Source organism: Prionailurus bengalensis, chromosome A1, assembly GCF_016509475.1.
Source record: "Prionailurus bengalensis isolate Pbe53 chromosome A1, Fcat_Pben_1.1_paternal_pri, whole genome shotgun sequence".
NCBI classification, from domain to species: Eukaryota; Metazoa; Chordata; class Mammalia; order Carnivora; family Felidae; genus Prionailurus; species Prionailurus bengalensis.
This window is the reverse complement of record NC_057343.1, coordinates 181,933,381-181,952,536: the sequence shown is the minus strand read 5'-3', so window position 1 is coordinate 181,952,536 and position 19,156 is coordinate 181,933,381. Positions and strand designations below refer to the sequence as shown.

Below are 19,156 nucleotides of genomic sequence, written 5' to 3'. Positions count from 1 at the left end.
ATTTGCTTGATGAGGTCAGTGGGAAGCAAGACTTCCCATTCACAAGGGCCAATGTGCAAAACAAGCTGGCCCGTTCCCCACAGCATTATTTGTCTCACTGCAGCTTGAGTTCCATCACTGCCAGACTGTCTGTTTTAAGCCCCACCATTCTCGGTTTATAACTCAGCTGTAAACATTTATTTGTGCCTGGAGCACATTTCTTTCCTACCCTTTGAAAAAAAAATCAGAATTTCCAGATGGTATGCAAGTTGGAAAAAAATGGCAAAGACTGTTATTCTGTTTAGAAACATGTTTTTCTACACTTGCCCTTTCAGCAAAAACTTCATAATGATTTTTACTAGTTGGCTTAATGCATGGTACTAGGAGCCAGATTAGCGGGGAGGTTGGTAATTCTTCCTCTGGCTCTTGTCAGCCTCTCAATGAACACAGCCCAGGGTTTCAAAATGATCACTTCTCTACATGGGGCTTTTTCAAAGTCAGTGAAGTTCCCAGAAGGGCAAGGGGTGGTTATGTTTGAGCCAACCATTACAATACTGCACGTCTACTGGCAAATATACCAATAGCCTACATACCAATGTAACAACTCCTCTCAGTTTGGAGGCCATCTTATTCTCCCTTTGTTACATGTGAGTACTGCTTACGTGCTTCATATTGCTGATTTTAGCTTCTGATTGCTACCCACAACCCCGTTCTAAGTTGTATAATTTCTGTTGTACCTGACATCATTGTGGGTTGACATGGGTATTAATAGCAAGATAATCTATCTCCCTCCCTAGTGCATTTATCCTCACTTGTGCTGGCACGTTTCCCTTTCAGAGTTGACTTGTACATCCAGAGGGTGGTCCCTGCCACCTGTTTGGATACACACCTCTTTGTATGTCTTGTATTTAGGCCAATGTCTGAAAAGCAGTCAGCGGGGTGATTAGAAATGTGGGTTCTGGAAGCGTTCATATTTTGGATCCCAGTTCTACCACTTAAGAGCTGTGTGACCTTAAGCAAGTCACTGTATTTTCATGGTTCTCTAATCTGAAAACCGGAAAAGTCAGAAACATATCAGGAGATGGCATGGCCAGCAGTAACCACTCAGTAAATTTTAGCTGCTATAAATAACACTAATAAACTGAACTACATATTAATGCAGAATCATGCTCACCTGAATGGTCAGATAAATAAATGTCTGTTAATTCCCCTAGTGGCAAAGAGTTGGCCATTTTTATCTAAGGTGACAAATTGGGTTTCAAAAGATGTAAAGGCCACATGTAGTCCCAACTGCTGAAGGATTTTATAAAAATCATTATTGCTGTGTGATGTTGTGAATACATCATGGGAGCAGTGAACACTGAGGATAGAAATCTATTCCTGAAGAATAGCCAGCCAGCAGCAGGGTGAAGGCTGATGGACTGATTCAGAGGAGCTGTAGTGTAAGGCAGTGAATCTAATGTCCTTAGGAGAATCTCTTTGCCTATCTCTTGGTTAAACAGAAGCTTCAGATGGTTGTCCTGATTCCCAAATAAATGGAAACGAGGTGTAATGACTGAAGCAATAATCTGAATTCAACTTTATTTGCAATAGATAAAAATATGTGAGGCAGAATAATCTGTAAGGCAGATTTATGCTGAGGTGCCTCTGGAGTTCGGTTAAGTTTAGGAAGTATTAATATGAGGTTTCATTTCCCGGCTATGACTATGAGTCCATTCCCGTTATCACTTGTTTGGGGAATAGTCTCGCTGTTTCCATAAATGAATTATGGCAACATTTTCTGAAATGATTAGCTCCTAATGTGGCTATGGAAGGCTGTCGTTTTGCTCGACATCAGTCTTATTTAACTGGTTGGAATTTTAGGTACGTGTTTCTGAAATAGGCAATAGCTTCACATTTACATGAGCACTCTTCCGTGGAGTTATAGAGGTGGACTATCCTATAAAATTGATCATTAGAGTGTTGCCTCAAAAATCCAAGAAATCTCATCTTTAAGCTGGAGATGAATCAGCCAGAACCATCATGAAGCATCTGCTTTTTAGGGCAAAATGATCATCATCTCCACTTTTGGTCCTGCATCTCATAGATAGGGAGGAAAGTTTGACATAGAAGCCGCAGCTCAGGGAAATGTGGGTGGGACTCAGTGCTCCTTGCCAGGACATGATGCTCAGTCACTACCCAGAACCCAAGGGTGGTGGCCAGTCTTTCACTGAATGATTATGGGATGGCTGTTTAAATCTTCTCCTGATGCCACCAACTGAAGCCCACACTGAGTCCCTGGGACCATGCCTTGCTGCCTGGATGAGGGATACTGGGGGTATGATATGCATCCCTGCATTTGATGTTGAGCAAAAATTACCTAGCGCTTTCGTAGATGCTTGACAAATATTTGTTGCGTCAAGTATGAATGAATGATCTCCACAACATTGCTTGGGACACTTGTTAGTCATTGTTAAATAAAATCTGGCAGATTTTTGCTAAAGTAGGCTCCAGAGAGTTGTCCACCTGAAAAGCAGCTAGAGTATACAGCAACATGGGCAATTTGGAACTCATGATCTTGTGACTTTGTTTTTTCTGCTTTTAGCACCTTCCTTCACGTGACTGGTCCCTCCTTATCTATAGACATATTGATCACTCATTGAATATTGATTTCAGCTGCTCTAGAAAATGACTTCCTGCTTCACTGAGTCCTATCCCACCCCGTGGCCCTTTATCTCATTGTTACCTACACTAGTTCATTGTACCTATGCTGGGCAGCATATATTTTAACTATACCATCATAAATTTATACTCTAAATCTGGGAAAAATAGTTATGGCTGTGTTTGGGTAGCACAACACCTGGGTAGAAAGATGTAGAAGTGCCACAGATTGGGTGCTACATATGTTACCCTGGTTAATCCTCAGAAACCACCCCATTATACAGATGAGTAGACAAACCCAGAGAAAGGGAGTGGTTAGCCCAAAGGCAACAGCTAGTAGTTGTCAGAGCTGGGATTCAAACCCAGGGCTGACAGCTTCACTGTCCAACATGCCTCCTGAGGTCTCAGATCTTCTCAGTAAAGGATAGAAAGTGTGATTACTTTGCTTCCTTGTTGTCTGTCTCTCAGTGGCACCCCATTAGGAATTAGCCATGTTGGGGTCCTAGAACACAAGCAGGGCCAGGAGGAGCCCAGAGTTAGATCCTTCTTGGTAGGACTGGGAGCCTGACTCAGGGTGCTGGCCTCCTTGACCTTCAGGAGCAGCACAGATCTTCACTCCTGTTGGACAACAGCCCAGGGACTTGACCTCTAGGAACAGAGCTACTGAGATGGTTCCCCACACTGGCTTCAGCAGTTTACAAATGCCTGCTTTCCTATTTATGTCTTTCAAGGCAATGTTTGCATAACATTTTTTTTCCTTTTTTATTGTTTTTAACATTACAGAAGTTTTGCACACTCAATTTATTTTATTTTTTTAACGTTTTATTTTTGAGACAGAGAGAGACAGAGCATGAATGGGGGCAGGTCAGAGAGAGAGGGACACACAGAATCCGAAGCAGGCTCCAGGCTCTGCCAGGCTCTGAGCTGTCAGCACAGAGCCCGACATGAGGCTCGAACTCACGGACTGTGAGATCATGACCTGAGCTGAAGTCGGACGCTTAACCAACTAAGCCACCCAGGCGCCCCTGCACACTCAATTTAAAGATGTTTTTTAATTATGTAGGAAAGCTTTTTTTTTTCCTTTGTTACACAGAATGTTGTGTAACAACTGGCAAATTTGAATCAGATCTTTAAGTTAGAAATACATTGTATCAATGTTAATTTACTGTTTTTGATAACTGTACAGTGGCTCTGAAAAAGAATGCCTTTGTTTTTAGGAAAAACACATAGAAGAATCAAGAGGTAAAAGGAACAACCTATCTGTAACTTATTCCCCATTCTTCAGAAAAAAAATAGAGAAAAGAAAGAATGATAAAACAAATATGTATTAAATTTATGGAATCTGGGTGAATGATATGCAGGAATTCTTTGTACTGTTTTTAAAAAATGTTACTGTAAATCTGAAATTATTTCAAAATGAAGATTTTTTTTATATAAAAGTATTGAAAACTCCACTTTGCAAAAGCAGAATTCAGTTGCCATTATCTGGAGAATTTACTTTGAAAGTAGTCACTAGCTTTTAATAGTAATTGTAACTTATGTTAAACGAATTGAATTTGTTAAAAGTGAAATCGGATAACCTCTCCTCCCTCCTGCGGACCACACACACACACACACACACACACACACACACCACACACTCTTTGTAGCATATATCCAGAGATGACTCACCCCTCCTCACCCCCTAGCTCTCTCTGTTAGAACACAGTAGACTACAGTGTAATGTCCCATAAGATACTCTGAGTCCAAACCTCTCTCATGTAGATAAGGACACGGAGACTTTGAGAGCTAGAACTGCCTCAAACTAGTCAGCTGCTTAGTAGCAAGGAGGGAGTTCAAACAAAGTTCATTTACACCCCTGTTTCTTTCCACAAAAGGTCCAAGGTTAAATATCAGGAATAAGACCCTTCGCTTTTGGTTGTTATCTAACAACCTTTCCACTATATTCCAGTCTCCCTGGTTTGCTTATTTACCTATAAGGTTTTATACAAAAGATACATTAAGAGTTTATTCATGATTTTTGAAGAGGATTCTCAATGAAGTTTCCTTTAAATAGTAAATTTCCCCATAAAGTTTTCAAGCTTTTGGTTTTACTGGGGGGGGGGGGGGGGAGTCAGTTTACATGCAACTTTTCAAAGTAAATCTACTTTAAGGCACTCATTTTTACCTGGTGGTCACAGGGGTTATGTTAAAACACCCCAGCAGCTGGGCAGGTAAAACTTGATTCAGTTCAGCAAGCATTTATAAATCATCCATGGTTTGCCAGGTGCAAACCTTATAGAACCCAAAGATGCATTTGCACCTCTATCTGACCTCAGGGAGTGCAGTGTCTAATATGAGAGACTTACGAAGGCAAGCAAAATCAATTATAGGACCTAACAACAGGTGCTGGACCCTGCAGTAGACTTAAGAGTAAATGCTATGAACACTCGGAGAAAGAGTCTACTTATTTGATGGTAGGAGTGAAGGCTGGGTGTAAAGGAAAAGACAGCATCGGTGTGAAGGTGCAGCTGACCTGGACCTTCATTTCAGGGCTACTCAATAAAACAGGTTTATCAGTAAAGTAATCATACCAGCTCTGGAAAGTCCCACCAAAAATCAGTAGTGGGAACAGATCCCAACCAACAATTTTACACTTGTTCCCATAGTTAGGTCTATTGCAGAAGAATTAGACACTGTCTCTTGATTGGTAGATATACAAATATATAAACATAGATATACACATATACATAAACATATATATCACATATCCATGCAATGTTTTTTTTTCTTTTTCTTTTAGAAAATCTTTTACTCTAGGGGCCCCTAGGTGGTCAGTTGGTTTACTGTCTGACTCTTGATTTGAATTCAGGTCATGATCTCACAGTTCTGAGATCAAGCCCTGCAACAGGCTCCAGGATGACCTGCTTAGGATTCTCTCTCCCTCTCTCTCTGCCCCTTCCCATATGATACTCTGCTCACATGCATACACATTCATTCATTCATTCATTCATTCTCTCTCTGTCTCTCTCTGTCTCTCTCTGTCTCTCTCTGTCTCTCTTCTCCTCTCTCTCTCTCTCTCTCAAATAAATTTTTTAAAAAGGAAAATCCTTTACTCTAAAAAGAAAGCCAGGTGCTTTCCCATATAGCTCTTCATTTTTTTATTTAATTAAATGAAGCTAACTAGCATATATTTTGCTATTATTATGTGCCAGGCTCTGTACAAAGCCCTTTGTATACTTCCATTTGTTACTCCCACCCTATGAGATAGTTACTATAAAGAAGAATGGAGACCCAGAGAGGTTAAGCAAATTGCTAGAGGTCCACAGCAAGGAAGAACCAGAGACAGAATTTAAACCCACTGTGTCTGGCTGCAAAACCTGTACTTCATCACCCAATGTACTTCCTCCTTTAGTGGATTGGAAATGAAGAAGGGGAGCATATGAAATCCTAGGAGGAGGTGTGAATACTGAAAAGGCAGCCTGTACTCGCTGATGGTAGCAGCTAATTTACAGAAGGTGGTGTCCTGAAGTTGGGTCTAGTAAAAGAACAGGGCTCCCACTGCTGTACAAACCAAGCCCCTGAGGCTCCTTGTCTGAATTCCTCCAGAGCAACCATTCTCTGGCAGCTGGCTCCCTTGTGAATCTCTTGCATCCTCATTGGGCTTGACATTATCAAAATCCGTTTAGGTTTCAACAGTAGATTAGCAGGCTCATGGGTGCTGATTTCCTGCTTCTTTTTCATATCCTGTCATTAACCCAGCAACCCCTGAAAGCCCAACAGACATGAAGGAAAGCCCATCTTATTAAGTTTAAAGATGAATAATTTCTTTAAAATTCTTTTTTTATTTTAAATGAATTTCTTTAACTTGTTGCCACACTGTGATTGCTGGGTTTATTTTTGGTTTCTATCAGAGGCCCCTAAACTATTCTTCCCCAGGGGTCTTTTTTATTACACCTCTTCCTTACTGGGTCCTTTTTATTATATCCCTTCCCCCCAAAGACCCTAATGTGGGGGGGGGGGAAGTCTGCCAAAAGCAGCATTTTTACATACAAATTAGTTCAAATTATAATAATTAGAGCCTCTGATTAATGGATGATAACAAGTATTTCCCCCTGGACATGCCATTATTTCAGCAAAATCAACAACACTCTATTTAGGCTGAGAGCCTTATTGATAATAATAGTAATGGTAGCTAATTTTTATTTAGGACTTCTGTTGTGCCTAAAATTAAGAGCTTTGCATGGATTAACTCATTAAATCCTCACAACAACCCTATGAAATAAGTAATAGTATCCCAACTATTCAGATGTGGGAACTAAGACATAGAGAATTGATACACTTAGCAAGTCTCCGCCCAGAATCTCTGTTCTTCCATACCATGCATTATTCCTCCCCCTGCAGAGAAGTATTCCATGTCCATTATCCACATAAACATGTTTGAGGAATAAACCATCTAGTTGCATCCAAAGGTTTGACCCACTCGGGACTTACTATCTATTTCTTTCCTTGGCGATATTATGTGACGAGAGCTTCCAAACTTCCCTCAGAAACCTGTTCCCTAGTTTTGTTTTTCTAGAGGTCAAGAATTTCTTCTTAAAATCTCAACCATTGTTTCTCCTGCTTTATTTTAAGCCCTTGCTGACTTTTTATTTGATCCCCTATTGAGCTAAATAAAAATGAATCATTCCCTCTCTTGTTTTAAAAAGAAAAAATAAAAAGGAAAAAAAAATAACTTCATACCCTTGATATGCCCCGATTCGAGAGACCCCCCGAAAACAAACCACTAGAGTCCAGAATCAAAGCCAAGCGGCAAGGGTCGCTTATTGCAGGTTCGAACCCGGACCTCCGCGCACTCGTTGCCGGTGACGCTAAGAGGCCCCGAGTAAGGATCTTACAGCTTCTTTTATAGACAGGCACAAACAAGTTAGGGATATTTTTTAGAGGTTACAGAGCTGTTGTTGGTTAACATTTAAATTTGAACGCTCAGCAGAACTTGACTGGTTCCCGCCTTTATTTCAAACCATTCAGCAGAACTTGACTGGTTCCCGCCTTTATGTCAGACTACAAGCAGGCATGCCCTGGCTGGTTTCTGAACGGGGGAAACGGGGGAACGGGGAGGGGGAGAGTCTTTTCTTTGCAGTTGTGAGTACACCTGGTAATTTTCCTCTTAGTCTCTCACCCTCAAGTCATTCTGTGTTTTTCTTTTATAATTTAGGTATGGAAAACCATCAGAAATCCAAAAATTTCACCTCTCCATTTTACAGATGGAGAAAGTAGCATCAAGGTCATTTATGAGTCTTGTCTTAATGCAGGGACCAGAATAGTGACAGACCAGGTCTGCTAAGTCAGACAGCTTCACTAACACTTTGTGCCAGCCTTCAGCTGCTTGTGGTTCCCACAACCTCTCCTGACCATCCAAATCTTTTACGCTGGACTGTTGCCAAATATAGATAAATATTTTCTCAAGAACCCATCCGTTCCAGAATGCAGAAGGGAACTTGATTCCCATCCTTTGCCCATTGGGCAGAAGAGGTTTTCCAATCCACAAGGCCATCAAAGTGATGGCTTGAAAAGTGAAAAGTCCCCCAGAACTTCTTTCAGAAGTCCCATTTGAACAAATCACAAATTACCATGATAAAACTAGGTTCCATCTAGGTTGTGTTCCCATTTAAGGGATCAGGGAAATGAGAGTCCAAGAGATTAACTGCTTTCCTTGTGTGACTACTAGCAACTCCCAGATTTTCCTGAATTCTGTGCTTGCAAATAAAACCACCCTCAGAAGTGTAGAAGGTACTGGCGAGTTCATTGCTATTAAATCCTCTTTAAAAATAGGTATTTCTGGAACTCCTTTCACTAAAGTTTTGAAGGAAGCTCAATGTGGGCAACCAATATTTTCTGTATTCGTGATTTCAAATGCAACAGAGATGCTATGATGATGCCATGACAGAGGTGTGATTTCCACAGTGTGCTTAGATCCCTCCTGCTAACTCAAGGAAGGAGTCACCCCCAATATTAGATCAGTCTGACATCAAGTCCTTATTTTCTACAGTTATTTACTTTGGACGAATTTTTTGTTCACAGTTGCTTCTTTCTATTTTAATTTATGAAAATGTCAGAGAGTATATTGGACTTGTCTGTGGCTGGAAAGAATAATTAAAGGCTACAAGAATTAGATTTGGTGCCAAATTAATATCACTCTCTTCTCCCCTGCTGATAATTTTACACCCCAGTCATATTCGAGGTTATTGGAAGCTTTACCTGTGCTTCCCAGACTCCAGCTCTTACTATATTTGATCAGTTAATAGTAATCAAAGAAGTTTAGAAAGCATGGTGCCAGTATTTCACATGCCCTGGGTTATGAGTTTATACTTAAAGACAAACTTGCCATGAGTTTAATCGTAATTTTTTTGAAACTCCTGGCATGCAATTAAACAGAAATGTAGAACCAACAAATGTGTACAGATATCACTGACTTGATGTCAATTCCTGCTTTCCAGTGCCCTGGTCATTGAAAAACAGCAGCATAGACAGTGGTGAAGCAGAAGTTGGTCGACGGGTGACCCAAGAAGTCCCACCAGGCGTGTTTTGGAGATCACAGATTCACATCAGTCAACCCCAGTTCTTAAAGTTCAATATCTCCCTTGGGAAGGATGCTCTCTTTGGTGTTTACATAAGAAGAGGACTTCCACCATCCCATGCCCAGGTATGAACATACTTGATATGAGTTTTAAAAAATTACTACTCCTCACCCACTAGGATGACTATAGTTGGAAGTTGGACAATAACAAGTGTTGGCAGGGTGTGGAGAAATTGGAACATTGGTATGTTGCTGGTAGGAATGTAAAATGGTGCAGCTCCTGTGGAAAACAGTTTGACATTTCTTCAAAAAGTTAAACATAGAGTCACCATCTGACCCAGTAATTCCACTTCTAGGCATATACACAGAGAATTGAAAAGGTTATTTCTCATAAAAACATATACATGAACATTCAAAGCAGCATAATTCATAATAGTCAAAAAGTGGAAACAACCCAAATGCCCATGAACTGGATGAATGGATAAACAAAATGTGATATATGCATACAGTGAAATACTATGCAACTATATCAAGGAATGAAGTGTTGTTATACACTACAACATTGATGAGTCTGAAAAGTATGGTGTTAGGTGACAGAATCCAGATACAAAAGCCCATATATTGTATGATTCCATTTATACTGTCAAGAATAGGCAAATCCATAGAGATGGAAAGGGGATTAGTGATTGCCAGGGGTGAGAGAGGAGGGAATTGTTACTGACTGCTGGTAGGTATGGTAGGTTTCTTTTAGGGATATTGTAAATTTTCAGGAATTAGATAGTGGTGACAGTTGTACAACATTGTGAATACACTCAAAAACTACTAGAATGTAGGAGCATCTGGGTGGCCCAGTCAGTTAAGTGTCCAACTTTGGCTCAGGTCATAATCTCACAGTTTGTGAATTTGAGCTCAGTGTCAGGCTCTGTGCTAAAGCTGGCAGCCTGGATCCTGCTTCAGATTATGTGTCTCCCCCTCTCTCTCTATGCCCCTCCCCAAATTGCTCTCTGACTCTCTCTCAAAAACTAAATAAAAAAATAATTTTAAAATTAAAAAAAAAAACACTACTAGAATGTAAAATGGCATAGTTTATGTTGTTTGTATGGTGTGTCCAAAAAAAAAAAAAAGATAACATTCCTACCTGAAGAAGCCAGTTTTGCTAGCCCTGGGGCTGAATCCTCAGGCACTTTTCAGGTATTCTAGTTATTGTATTAGTTTGTTAAAATATCACTAGGAGACATCCCAGTGAATTTAAAAAGAGTTGTGTAACACTGGCCAAAATTCAGCCATTTCTCTGTGATTTCTGTTCTTCTGTTCTACCCTCTACTGAGTTCCTTGGGACATCCTTAGCACTTTGAAAGTCAGATTATCCCATGTTGGGAATGAAGAGACTGGATTAGAGTATGAATTTCATTGTCTCTTCTCTCACCCCTCCTTTAATTTGTCCTGGCAGAGATTTTATTATATACCCACCATTGGGGATAAATTAACACCCACCTAGCTTGGTTTTCTTTTCCAATAAGAATTGCATATCCTGAGAAAAACCACGTAGGGCTTTCCCGCCTCATTTGCTTTCAAATCCGGCAAGTACATAAAGAAGTACATTAGGAAAATACCCCAGTGGAAGGAAAACTTCCTTAACTACCCATTATATGCAGTCAAAGATGACTTTAAAATGTGTTGGAAAGGTATTCATCTAGAAAATTGAATTGAAAGAATTGCGAGCTCTAAACCCATTGGCAAATGCAAAGGCATCAGGCCACCATTTCCTTGGCTTTGGCTCCTGGCAGACATCGCTAATCGAGGGCTGCACTTTGTCCTCAGTGATCTCAGTGCATAGATACCTCCCACAGAACCCTCAAGGCAGCTGCTAGCAACTGACCAGTGTTGGCTCTCATGATGAAACTTATTTGCAGCCCCATCTTTACAACCTGAAAGTATCACAGAGCCTTAGAGGAGGGCTTTGGGGGCTTTTTGTTTTCTGTTTGTTTTGTTTTAGCATACACAGTCCATGCTATAGGGACCAATATGTAAAGTAGTAATCAATAAATCCTCCATCCATCCACCCATCCAGAAAAATATTTATTGGTTGAGGCACTGATTATTCAGGGATGAGTTAACACAGCCCCTGACCAAGCAGAACTCCCAATACAAAAATTGTATCTGCTCTTCAAAGAGATTCTCATCAAGAGAAAGAGAGGAAGTGGGCTGGCAGGAATCCCTGTGGCATTTCTGTAACTTCTGGCAGGCAGCAGGGTGATGCTCTGGGAAGTTAAGTAAATTGTGAGGTGGTCTCCTTGACCTTCAGGCTCCACTGATTCTACTACAGCACCACTTGCAGTGGTGGTGAAATCTGCTTATTGGCCTTATTCGAGTAAATATGAACATGCCTCTGGGCACAGCTGAGAATAACTTTCCTCTCAGCCAGTTGGATGCAAGGTGCTTTGCTGGAGAAAAATGCTTCTTCCCGACACTGTTCCAAAGCACTGTTATCCCCCTTCCCTTGCATGCTCTGAACAACTAGTATCATGGAAAAGCAAATGATCATGGCAAGTCAAGTAGGTAACTCTGTAACTGAGTGATAGTGGACAGCAGGCAGAAACATACTCTACCCAGTTTCCCTGCTGTTCTGACATTCAGGACTCAAACCCTCAATGACAATGTCTTTTCTTCTTTTGTGGCTACACCACACTGTCCATCTCCTGCCAGGCTAGTGATTGTTCTAGCGGTCGTCCTCTCAAAATAGCTCCACTCCAGGGACAGCCTCATCACAGTTCAAGGGAAGGGAAATGAATAGGCATGGGCTGATGTACGCTGAGGGTTTCAGTCCAGCTGCCAATTTGGGAGTTTAGCGTGTGTTACAGGGTCAAGTAAGCGAGACACAGTGCAGATACTTAGAAATGCACAAGACAGGTACAATATAGGGACACTTCTTAAAAAAAAGAAAAAGAGAAAAAAAAACAACTCCCTACACATTCTCACATTCAGTCGCTGTCATTACATGCATTCATGTCCATTTGATGAGGTACATTTCCTTGAGGAGACGGTACTTAGCTCCTTGCAGGGATAGGTGACTAACTCACATCTCGAACCATTATAGAATTTCTCATTTCTATTGGCATATCCTATCAAGGAACATAAGTTCTATGGGGATTGGCAGTGTAGCCAAGGTGACTCATTTGAGCTGGAAAGAGAGAAAGAGAAAGATATGGGGAGGCGGGGGGGGGGGGGGTGACTATGAAATTCTATTGGCTGTGTTGCATGAAATAGCTATGCTTAAATTTTATTGAGTATCATGCTTTGACCAAGAGTCTACAAGGTTTAGTATCCTTGTCCAAGGATATTAAATACAGAAGAGAATCCTTTTTTACCTGCTTATATTTCTCAAGAATCAGAGTGTGTCCCAGTTGACTTTTTGAAAGTGGCTTTTTACAGTGGTACAGAGGCAACATGGCATTAGGGGAGAAAGTCCTGGAATTAGAGAACTCAGAATGGAAGCCCTGCTACATATTAACCAGGAGACCTAAGCCTTGTCCCCTAACCTCTTTTATCCTCCATTTCTTTGTCTACCTACCTTACCTGGCTCACAACGTTGTTGTAATTATACCACCACCACAAACGTAGAATGGGAAAACATGCTGTAAACTAAAGCACAATTTAAATTTTTTTTTAACGTTTTTATTTATTTTTGAGACAGAGAGAGACAGAGCATGAACGGGGGAGGGGCAGAGAGAGAGGGAGACACAGAATCTGAAACAGGCTCCAGGCTCTGAGCTGTCAGCACAGAACCCGACGCGGGGCTCGAACTCACGGACTGCGAGATCGTGACCTGAGCCGAAGTTGGACGCTTAACCGAACTGAGCCACCCAGGTGCCCCGTCAATTTAAAAAAAATACCAGATACGAGTGTTTCATGGTACTAAGAAACTCTATGTGGCCCTAGCAAACACTGTATATAGATGAGTTATTATGCAAATACAGTTTTTAAAATTAATTTTCTAGTGTTTTCCCTTCTTATGGAAGAACAAACTGTGTTTTCATTGCAGAAAAAAAATTCTAAACACACAAACAAAAAGGAGCAGAAACACCCATCATTTGAAGCAGTCCCCTTTCGATAAATGTTTACATATGTTTTTGCTACAATAAAATCTCTAAGTTGTAAAGTGGGGGCAACCTAAGAATCTAAATGACTTAAAATAGTAGAAGGCATTTTTTGTTTACCAGGGATGATTTCGCCCTCCCCTCCACCCAGATTCATTCAGCAATGTCTGGGGGATATTTATGGTTGTCACACTGGGCCAAAGCTGCTACTAACAGCTAGTGGGTCAAGCCTAGGGATGCTGTCACACACGCACAGGACACCCCCCAAACAAAGAATTATCCCTCCCAGGATGCCAGTAGTGCTGAAGTTGGAAACCCCACTTTACACGTTCACATGGATGAAGGAAGACTTGGTGCCAGGTGAGCCTCATTCAGGGACACAGACCCGTGGAACTTCCCCTATCCAGGCTTTACTAGTTCCCTGTAGTGAAGGAAGGTAGAGCATCTTGGACTGCTTGGATATTCCCCTTGTCTTACGGACCAAAGCGAGTCCTATCCTAACTTCAGTGGAGCAGGAAGTGCAATCTCGTGTTGACCCTGAGAAGTGGAGCACTAGATAAATCAACGAAAAGCCCTAGCGACTTGCAATAAAATGTTGGGATACCTGTCCTTGTGGCTAGTGTTTGTGTACACCCTTAATTCTTTCCCTGAAAGTAAACCCTTACAGAATTAATATGGATTGCTAAATTGTCCTTCTGTAGGTTTACACCAGTTACTCTTCATATATTCCTACCTACCAGCAGCAGTGTGCCCATTTTATTTACCTGAACCGTTACATAAGCTGAATGCTACCGTTGTTTAATCTTTGTCCCTTTGAAAGGTAGCTATTGTCTTTGAAATGCAACATTTTGACACTCTCCTTTGCATTTTTTAAGACCAAGACAAAAACAAAACAAAACAAAGTCGATATAAGCCATTCTCAACCGACCAATTTGAATTCTTACGGGGAAGGTGAGTGAGGAAGCCTAGTGCATCTTTCCAGGTATTTGAAACCCTACAAACTGTCAGATTTGCTCAACCCCAGTTCTAGGAAGGATACCGATCAGACTTAAAGATAATAATAATAATCTGACCTGGCTACAGTGCTGGACATCAAAGGAAATTTTAAGCTGTTACTGCAAGTCAGGGTCTTTGGTGGTTAAGGCAGTGAGCAAGTTTGCTTGACAGTTTATCACTGATTGCTACTGATATGTCAAGCCAAGTAAAATCCTTTGTGAGAACAAGTCAATAATCGGCAAATGAGGTACATGATTAACCTGAGACAACAAGATGCACTTACCGCTTGGGAGCCCTGCTGAGACTCACCTTCTTCACAGTCCTGTTTAGCAAATATTAAAAATGTCTGTTTCATCACTCAGACTGATGGAGCCATGAGCCCAGTGACTTCCAGATGGAACTTGGAAGCAGAGGGTGGGCTTACAGCTCCAGCAGATTTCTTAGAGGGAGATACTAGGGATTCTATGGCACTGAGATAGAAGTAGACATTGTCAACCCCTGGTGCTTTTTACTGAGACGTGTCTGTAGGATAAGAAGTAAACTAGCCACAAGGCACAATAAACAATAAAGAAGAAGTATCTAGGACACCACCAATTGCCCCATGATCATAGGAAATACATGCAAATTTGGGAGATGGAGCATGCATGGACCACGATAAAATGAGCTAAGCAAACATTCCTATGTGTCTTCATCAGCAGAGTTCCCCTATATGACATTTTTTAAAGCAAATTTATAGATGGTGATTAGTGATGTTAGCTTCTGCCCTCTCAGGTTTATCCCTTTCTAATTTAGAGCCTTTAAAAAAAACATGGTGTTTGTTTTTTTTTTAATTTATTTTGAGATAGAGCAGGAGCAGAGGAGGGGCAAAGAGAATGAGAGAATCCTGATCACACTCCACAGTGTCAGCACAGAGCCCATCGTGGGGCTCCATCCCATGAACCATGAGACCATGACCTGAGCCAAAATCAGGAGTTGAATGCTTAACCAACTGAGCCACCCAGGTGCACCTGATTCAGAGCCTTTTTTAAAAGTGAACTCTCACTTTCTGTGTCCCCTTCTCTCTCACCCTTGTGTGTAAACGGCACATAGTTGTTTTTTTTTAATGTTTACTTTTTGATATTTGAGAGAGATAGAATGCTAGCAGGGAGGTACAGAGGGAGAGGGAGACAAAGGATCTGAAGCAGGCTCTGTGCTGACAGCAGAGAACCCACCATGGGGCTTGAAATCACTAACCCACTAACCGTGAGATCATGACCTGAGCAGAGTCGGATGCTTAACTGTCTGAGCCATGCAGGTGCCCCTACAGCAGGCTGTTTCAATTACAGATGGGACTGGCTAGGTCCCTGGGACATGGGAACACTGAGTGCTCTGAACACACTGCTTCTTTCAGCCTGCTGCCATCTCTGCACCCTCTCAGTGCCCACTAACCAGTCAGATGGGATCTCCCTGGATTTTACCCCTTCCTGTGGAGTTGTGAGCTTCATGCAGAGGGAATATCAGGGTTTGACTGTCAGTTTGCAAAGCACATCACATAGTGATTTAACTTCATTTTGGATGGAGGCGTATTTTTACAGGTGTGTTTTTCAGACTCTTCCTTTCCCAAAAAATCTGAGATACGGAGAAAGGTTTTGTGAAACCAAGAGAGACTTGGTTTCTTCTGTATTGGATTAAAAGTGCTTTTTAAAATGTCTTTCTCAGGAGATCTCTTGTGATTGTCTGGTGTATCCTAACAGGAACCAAAACTGCCACTTAAATGAGTGGGTACCCCCCTGGGCAGCTACCAAGCAGAGCTAAGGAGAAATCTCCAGGGATGCATGAGTTCTATATGAGAGCTGGTGTTGAGAGGGCTGCATGGGAGGAGGCTGTGGATGTTTTTCAAGAAGGGTAATGCTTGAGAACGTGGAACTTGGGGAGAAAGAAACTGGGAAGACAGAGATGAATAAGAGGGGGCAGGACTACATCACATATTCAGACTGCATAGACTCTCAGAGGGGCTATAATTCAGGAGTTTGCAAATTTTCTAAGCAAGGACCTTTATCTTCTAGTGCAATCAGATATAGAACCCCATGAATAAAATGGATAAAAGTTTGGATGGTTTTATTAGCATAAATATAGTGTATAGTTCAAATCCATATTTACTATGTTAATCTCAGTATATGTATGTTTATTATATGCATAATAGAGAGAAAAACTATATATAGCCACATAGATAGAGATACAGGGAGAGAGAATAAACTCCTGAGGGTGTTCATCTCTAGGAGTAGGTGAGGAGAATAAGACTGAGAATTAGGTTCAAAAAGCCCTTGCTTTTATCCATAATAAAATATTAACAATAAAGCAAACTCCCTCCCCATCTCCAGCACACACACACAAAGATTGGAAATAAATATGACAAAAAGTTAATATTTATTCCTTTGGTTCAAGTATGAGTATTTGTTACCATATTTTTTATACTTTTCTTAATTGTTGTAATGTCTTTCTCTTTAAGAAAAGTGCATCCATGACAAGCATGAGTGTTTTGAGTAAAACAAGCATTAGGAGGCTATAGATGGTGACTTTAATCTTATGTCACTCTCAAGATTCAATTCATTCACATGCTTTGTTTTGTTTGCACTGTTTTGAGAAAAATCACAATGAATATATATATACAACAGTATTTTCTTTAATCACTTCCCTTACAGCCCCTGAATACTCTTCAGTTAAATTGATGCACAAGCTTGAAAGAGGCACAATAGGAAATCATAGTTTCAAGGCTAAATCGCTTAAGATATCTAACAACTACTCACATCCCTTGCCTTAAATACAGAAAGAGAGAGGTTGGACCCTAAACTTAAAATAAGCTTTGAAACTGTCTTCACTAAATATGTCTCTATTTCTACCTCTGTCTCTATCTCTATCTCACCTTTATGGGACATGTTACATGTTCATTGGAAATTGCTCCTCTGGTTTCAGCTTCTAGCACAAACTTGCATTTCTTCTCTATCGGGCATTTGGTAGAACAGGAACCACCCGTACAGCTGCTCATACAACTTTATCTGAGCAAACACACAGCACACCAGTGTGCTTTCAAAGAAAGCCACGTGTAGATAAATAAGCTTCCTAATAGATTAGAGCTGGAAAAGTTCAAGTCTATGGTCAGAGATAGTAAGGAAAGCTTTATTCCAACATCTTCACAAAAAATTAATGGCTTTTAAAATGTTTGTTGAAGCCTCTTTCAGGTTAAGGATGTTTCATAGGAAAGCAAAAGTTGTTACAAGACAAAAATATTCATTCATCACCTGATCACTTACAAAAACGTTCTCCACTCAGAGCTCCGTCTCCATTTAACACTAGTTAAGGTAATAATAGAAAGCATTTGCTGGGGGCTCACTGTTCCGGGGACTGTTCCCCATGAATTATTTTATCCTCCCAACAACACAGTGAGGTAGGCAGTATTAGGAGCCTACCACCACTTTACACGTGAAACAACTGAGGAAGAGTTCAGAGCTGCAGCGCTGGTACATACAGGGTACAGCCGTCAGACCTTTCTTTTTTCTCCCCTCTGGTGGGAGCAGGCTGCACAGAGCACAACGCAAGACCCGACAGAATAAAACTACAACTCATGCCCCGAACGGGAATCTCACTAGGTCCGTGAGAGTGGTGCCAGAGGTCTGCTCTAAATTGCTGGGGAAGCCTTGGTAAACGTGGATCTGGCTGAGGTAACATAGCTAAATATGCGGCAGCGAGAAGTAACAAGGTGACAGAATCGGCACTTCAAGAAGACGATTATAATAACATAAAGAGAGGTCCTAGGACATTTGACAAAGACGTCCAGTATGTTTACCGAAAGATCCCTTTTGATTGTGTTACACCAGTCAAGCCAAAGTGATGCTGTATTGTTCTCGAGTACTCCATCGATTCGGAGATGCACATAATGGTCATCTTTGACATCTCTGAAACCAGGATGTGTTTTGCAATCAATGAGGCTGAGAGACAATGAAATGTTTCCCATCACATTTTTTGTGTGCGTTCTAACAATTAGAGCATAGTTGCTAATATCACCTGAATTACCCTAAGTCTGGGAGAAGAAGAAGGTGTTCATAATTAGAGTTTCATTCTTCAAGATAAAGGCCTAATCATTTTCCCATTTGTTAAGGATATTCATTTTAAGTGGCCTTTCATTAATTCCAAATATCCTCCAATAATACACCCTGTTGCATGTGTCAAGTCAGTGTGGAGATTTAAATATAATTTTTTTAATATATAAATACACAAAAATAAAGCTTAAATAAATACTCTGTGGTGTGCCTAATGCTGCTGTTCCCAACACAGAAAGACATGGGCAGAAAAGTATGGACCAGTCCAGACTGCCTGGTCATGAATTTCAAACTCTAGTACTTCAAAGCTGTGTGACCTTGGACACGTCACTCAACCTCTCTGTGTCTGCATTACCTCAGCTGTAAAATGGAGATGATATTATTATACATTCGTAGCATCGTTGTGAGATTTAAGTGAGGCAATTGTTATAAGGCACTTAGAACTGTGTCTGCGTACGGAAATGATATGTTACTATTATCGTGTTTTTCCAAAGCCTCTATAACACAAGTCCCCAAACAAAACAAATTTCAATTTTTTAAAAAGATAACCTTTATTTGTGTTTTTCTCATTATAAAAGCAATATATGATGATGCTAGGAAAAATAGAAAACATTAACATTTTTTGGTATATTTTCCAGACAGTTTTCTGTTCACATATAGCAACCATTCTTACAAATATAGGATTATACCGCACATAGTTTTTACCTTGATTCTTTGCATAAAGAAAGGTAGGAAACATCTTCCTAAATCTAAATATTCTTCCATAAACTCATTTTAAATGCTTCAAAAGTAGTCCATTCTAAAGATTA

At 40.7% G+C, this 19,156-nt stretch overlaps 1 protein-coding gene across 15 annotated transcripts in view; it reads left to right on the top strand.

The window, feature by feature from the left end:
* Positions 1–19,156, top strand: part of TENM2 (teneurin transmembrane protein 2) — a 1,251,785-nt gene that overhangs the window by 1,035,509 nt on the left and 197,120 nt on the right. For all 15 annotated transcript variants that reach the window (XM_043596358.1, XM_043596374.1, XM_043596352.1 and 12 more), the window contains one exon: positions 9,099–9,304. In XM_043596358.1, the coding sequence (XP_043452293.1) occupies positions 9,099–9,304 (206 nt within the window). The remainder of the gene's footprint in view (positions 1–9,098; positions 9,305–19,156) is intronic.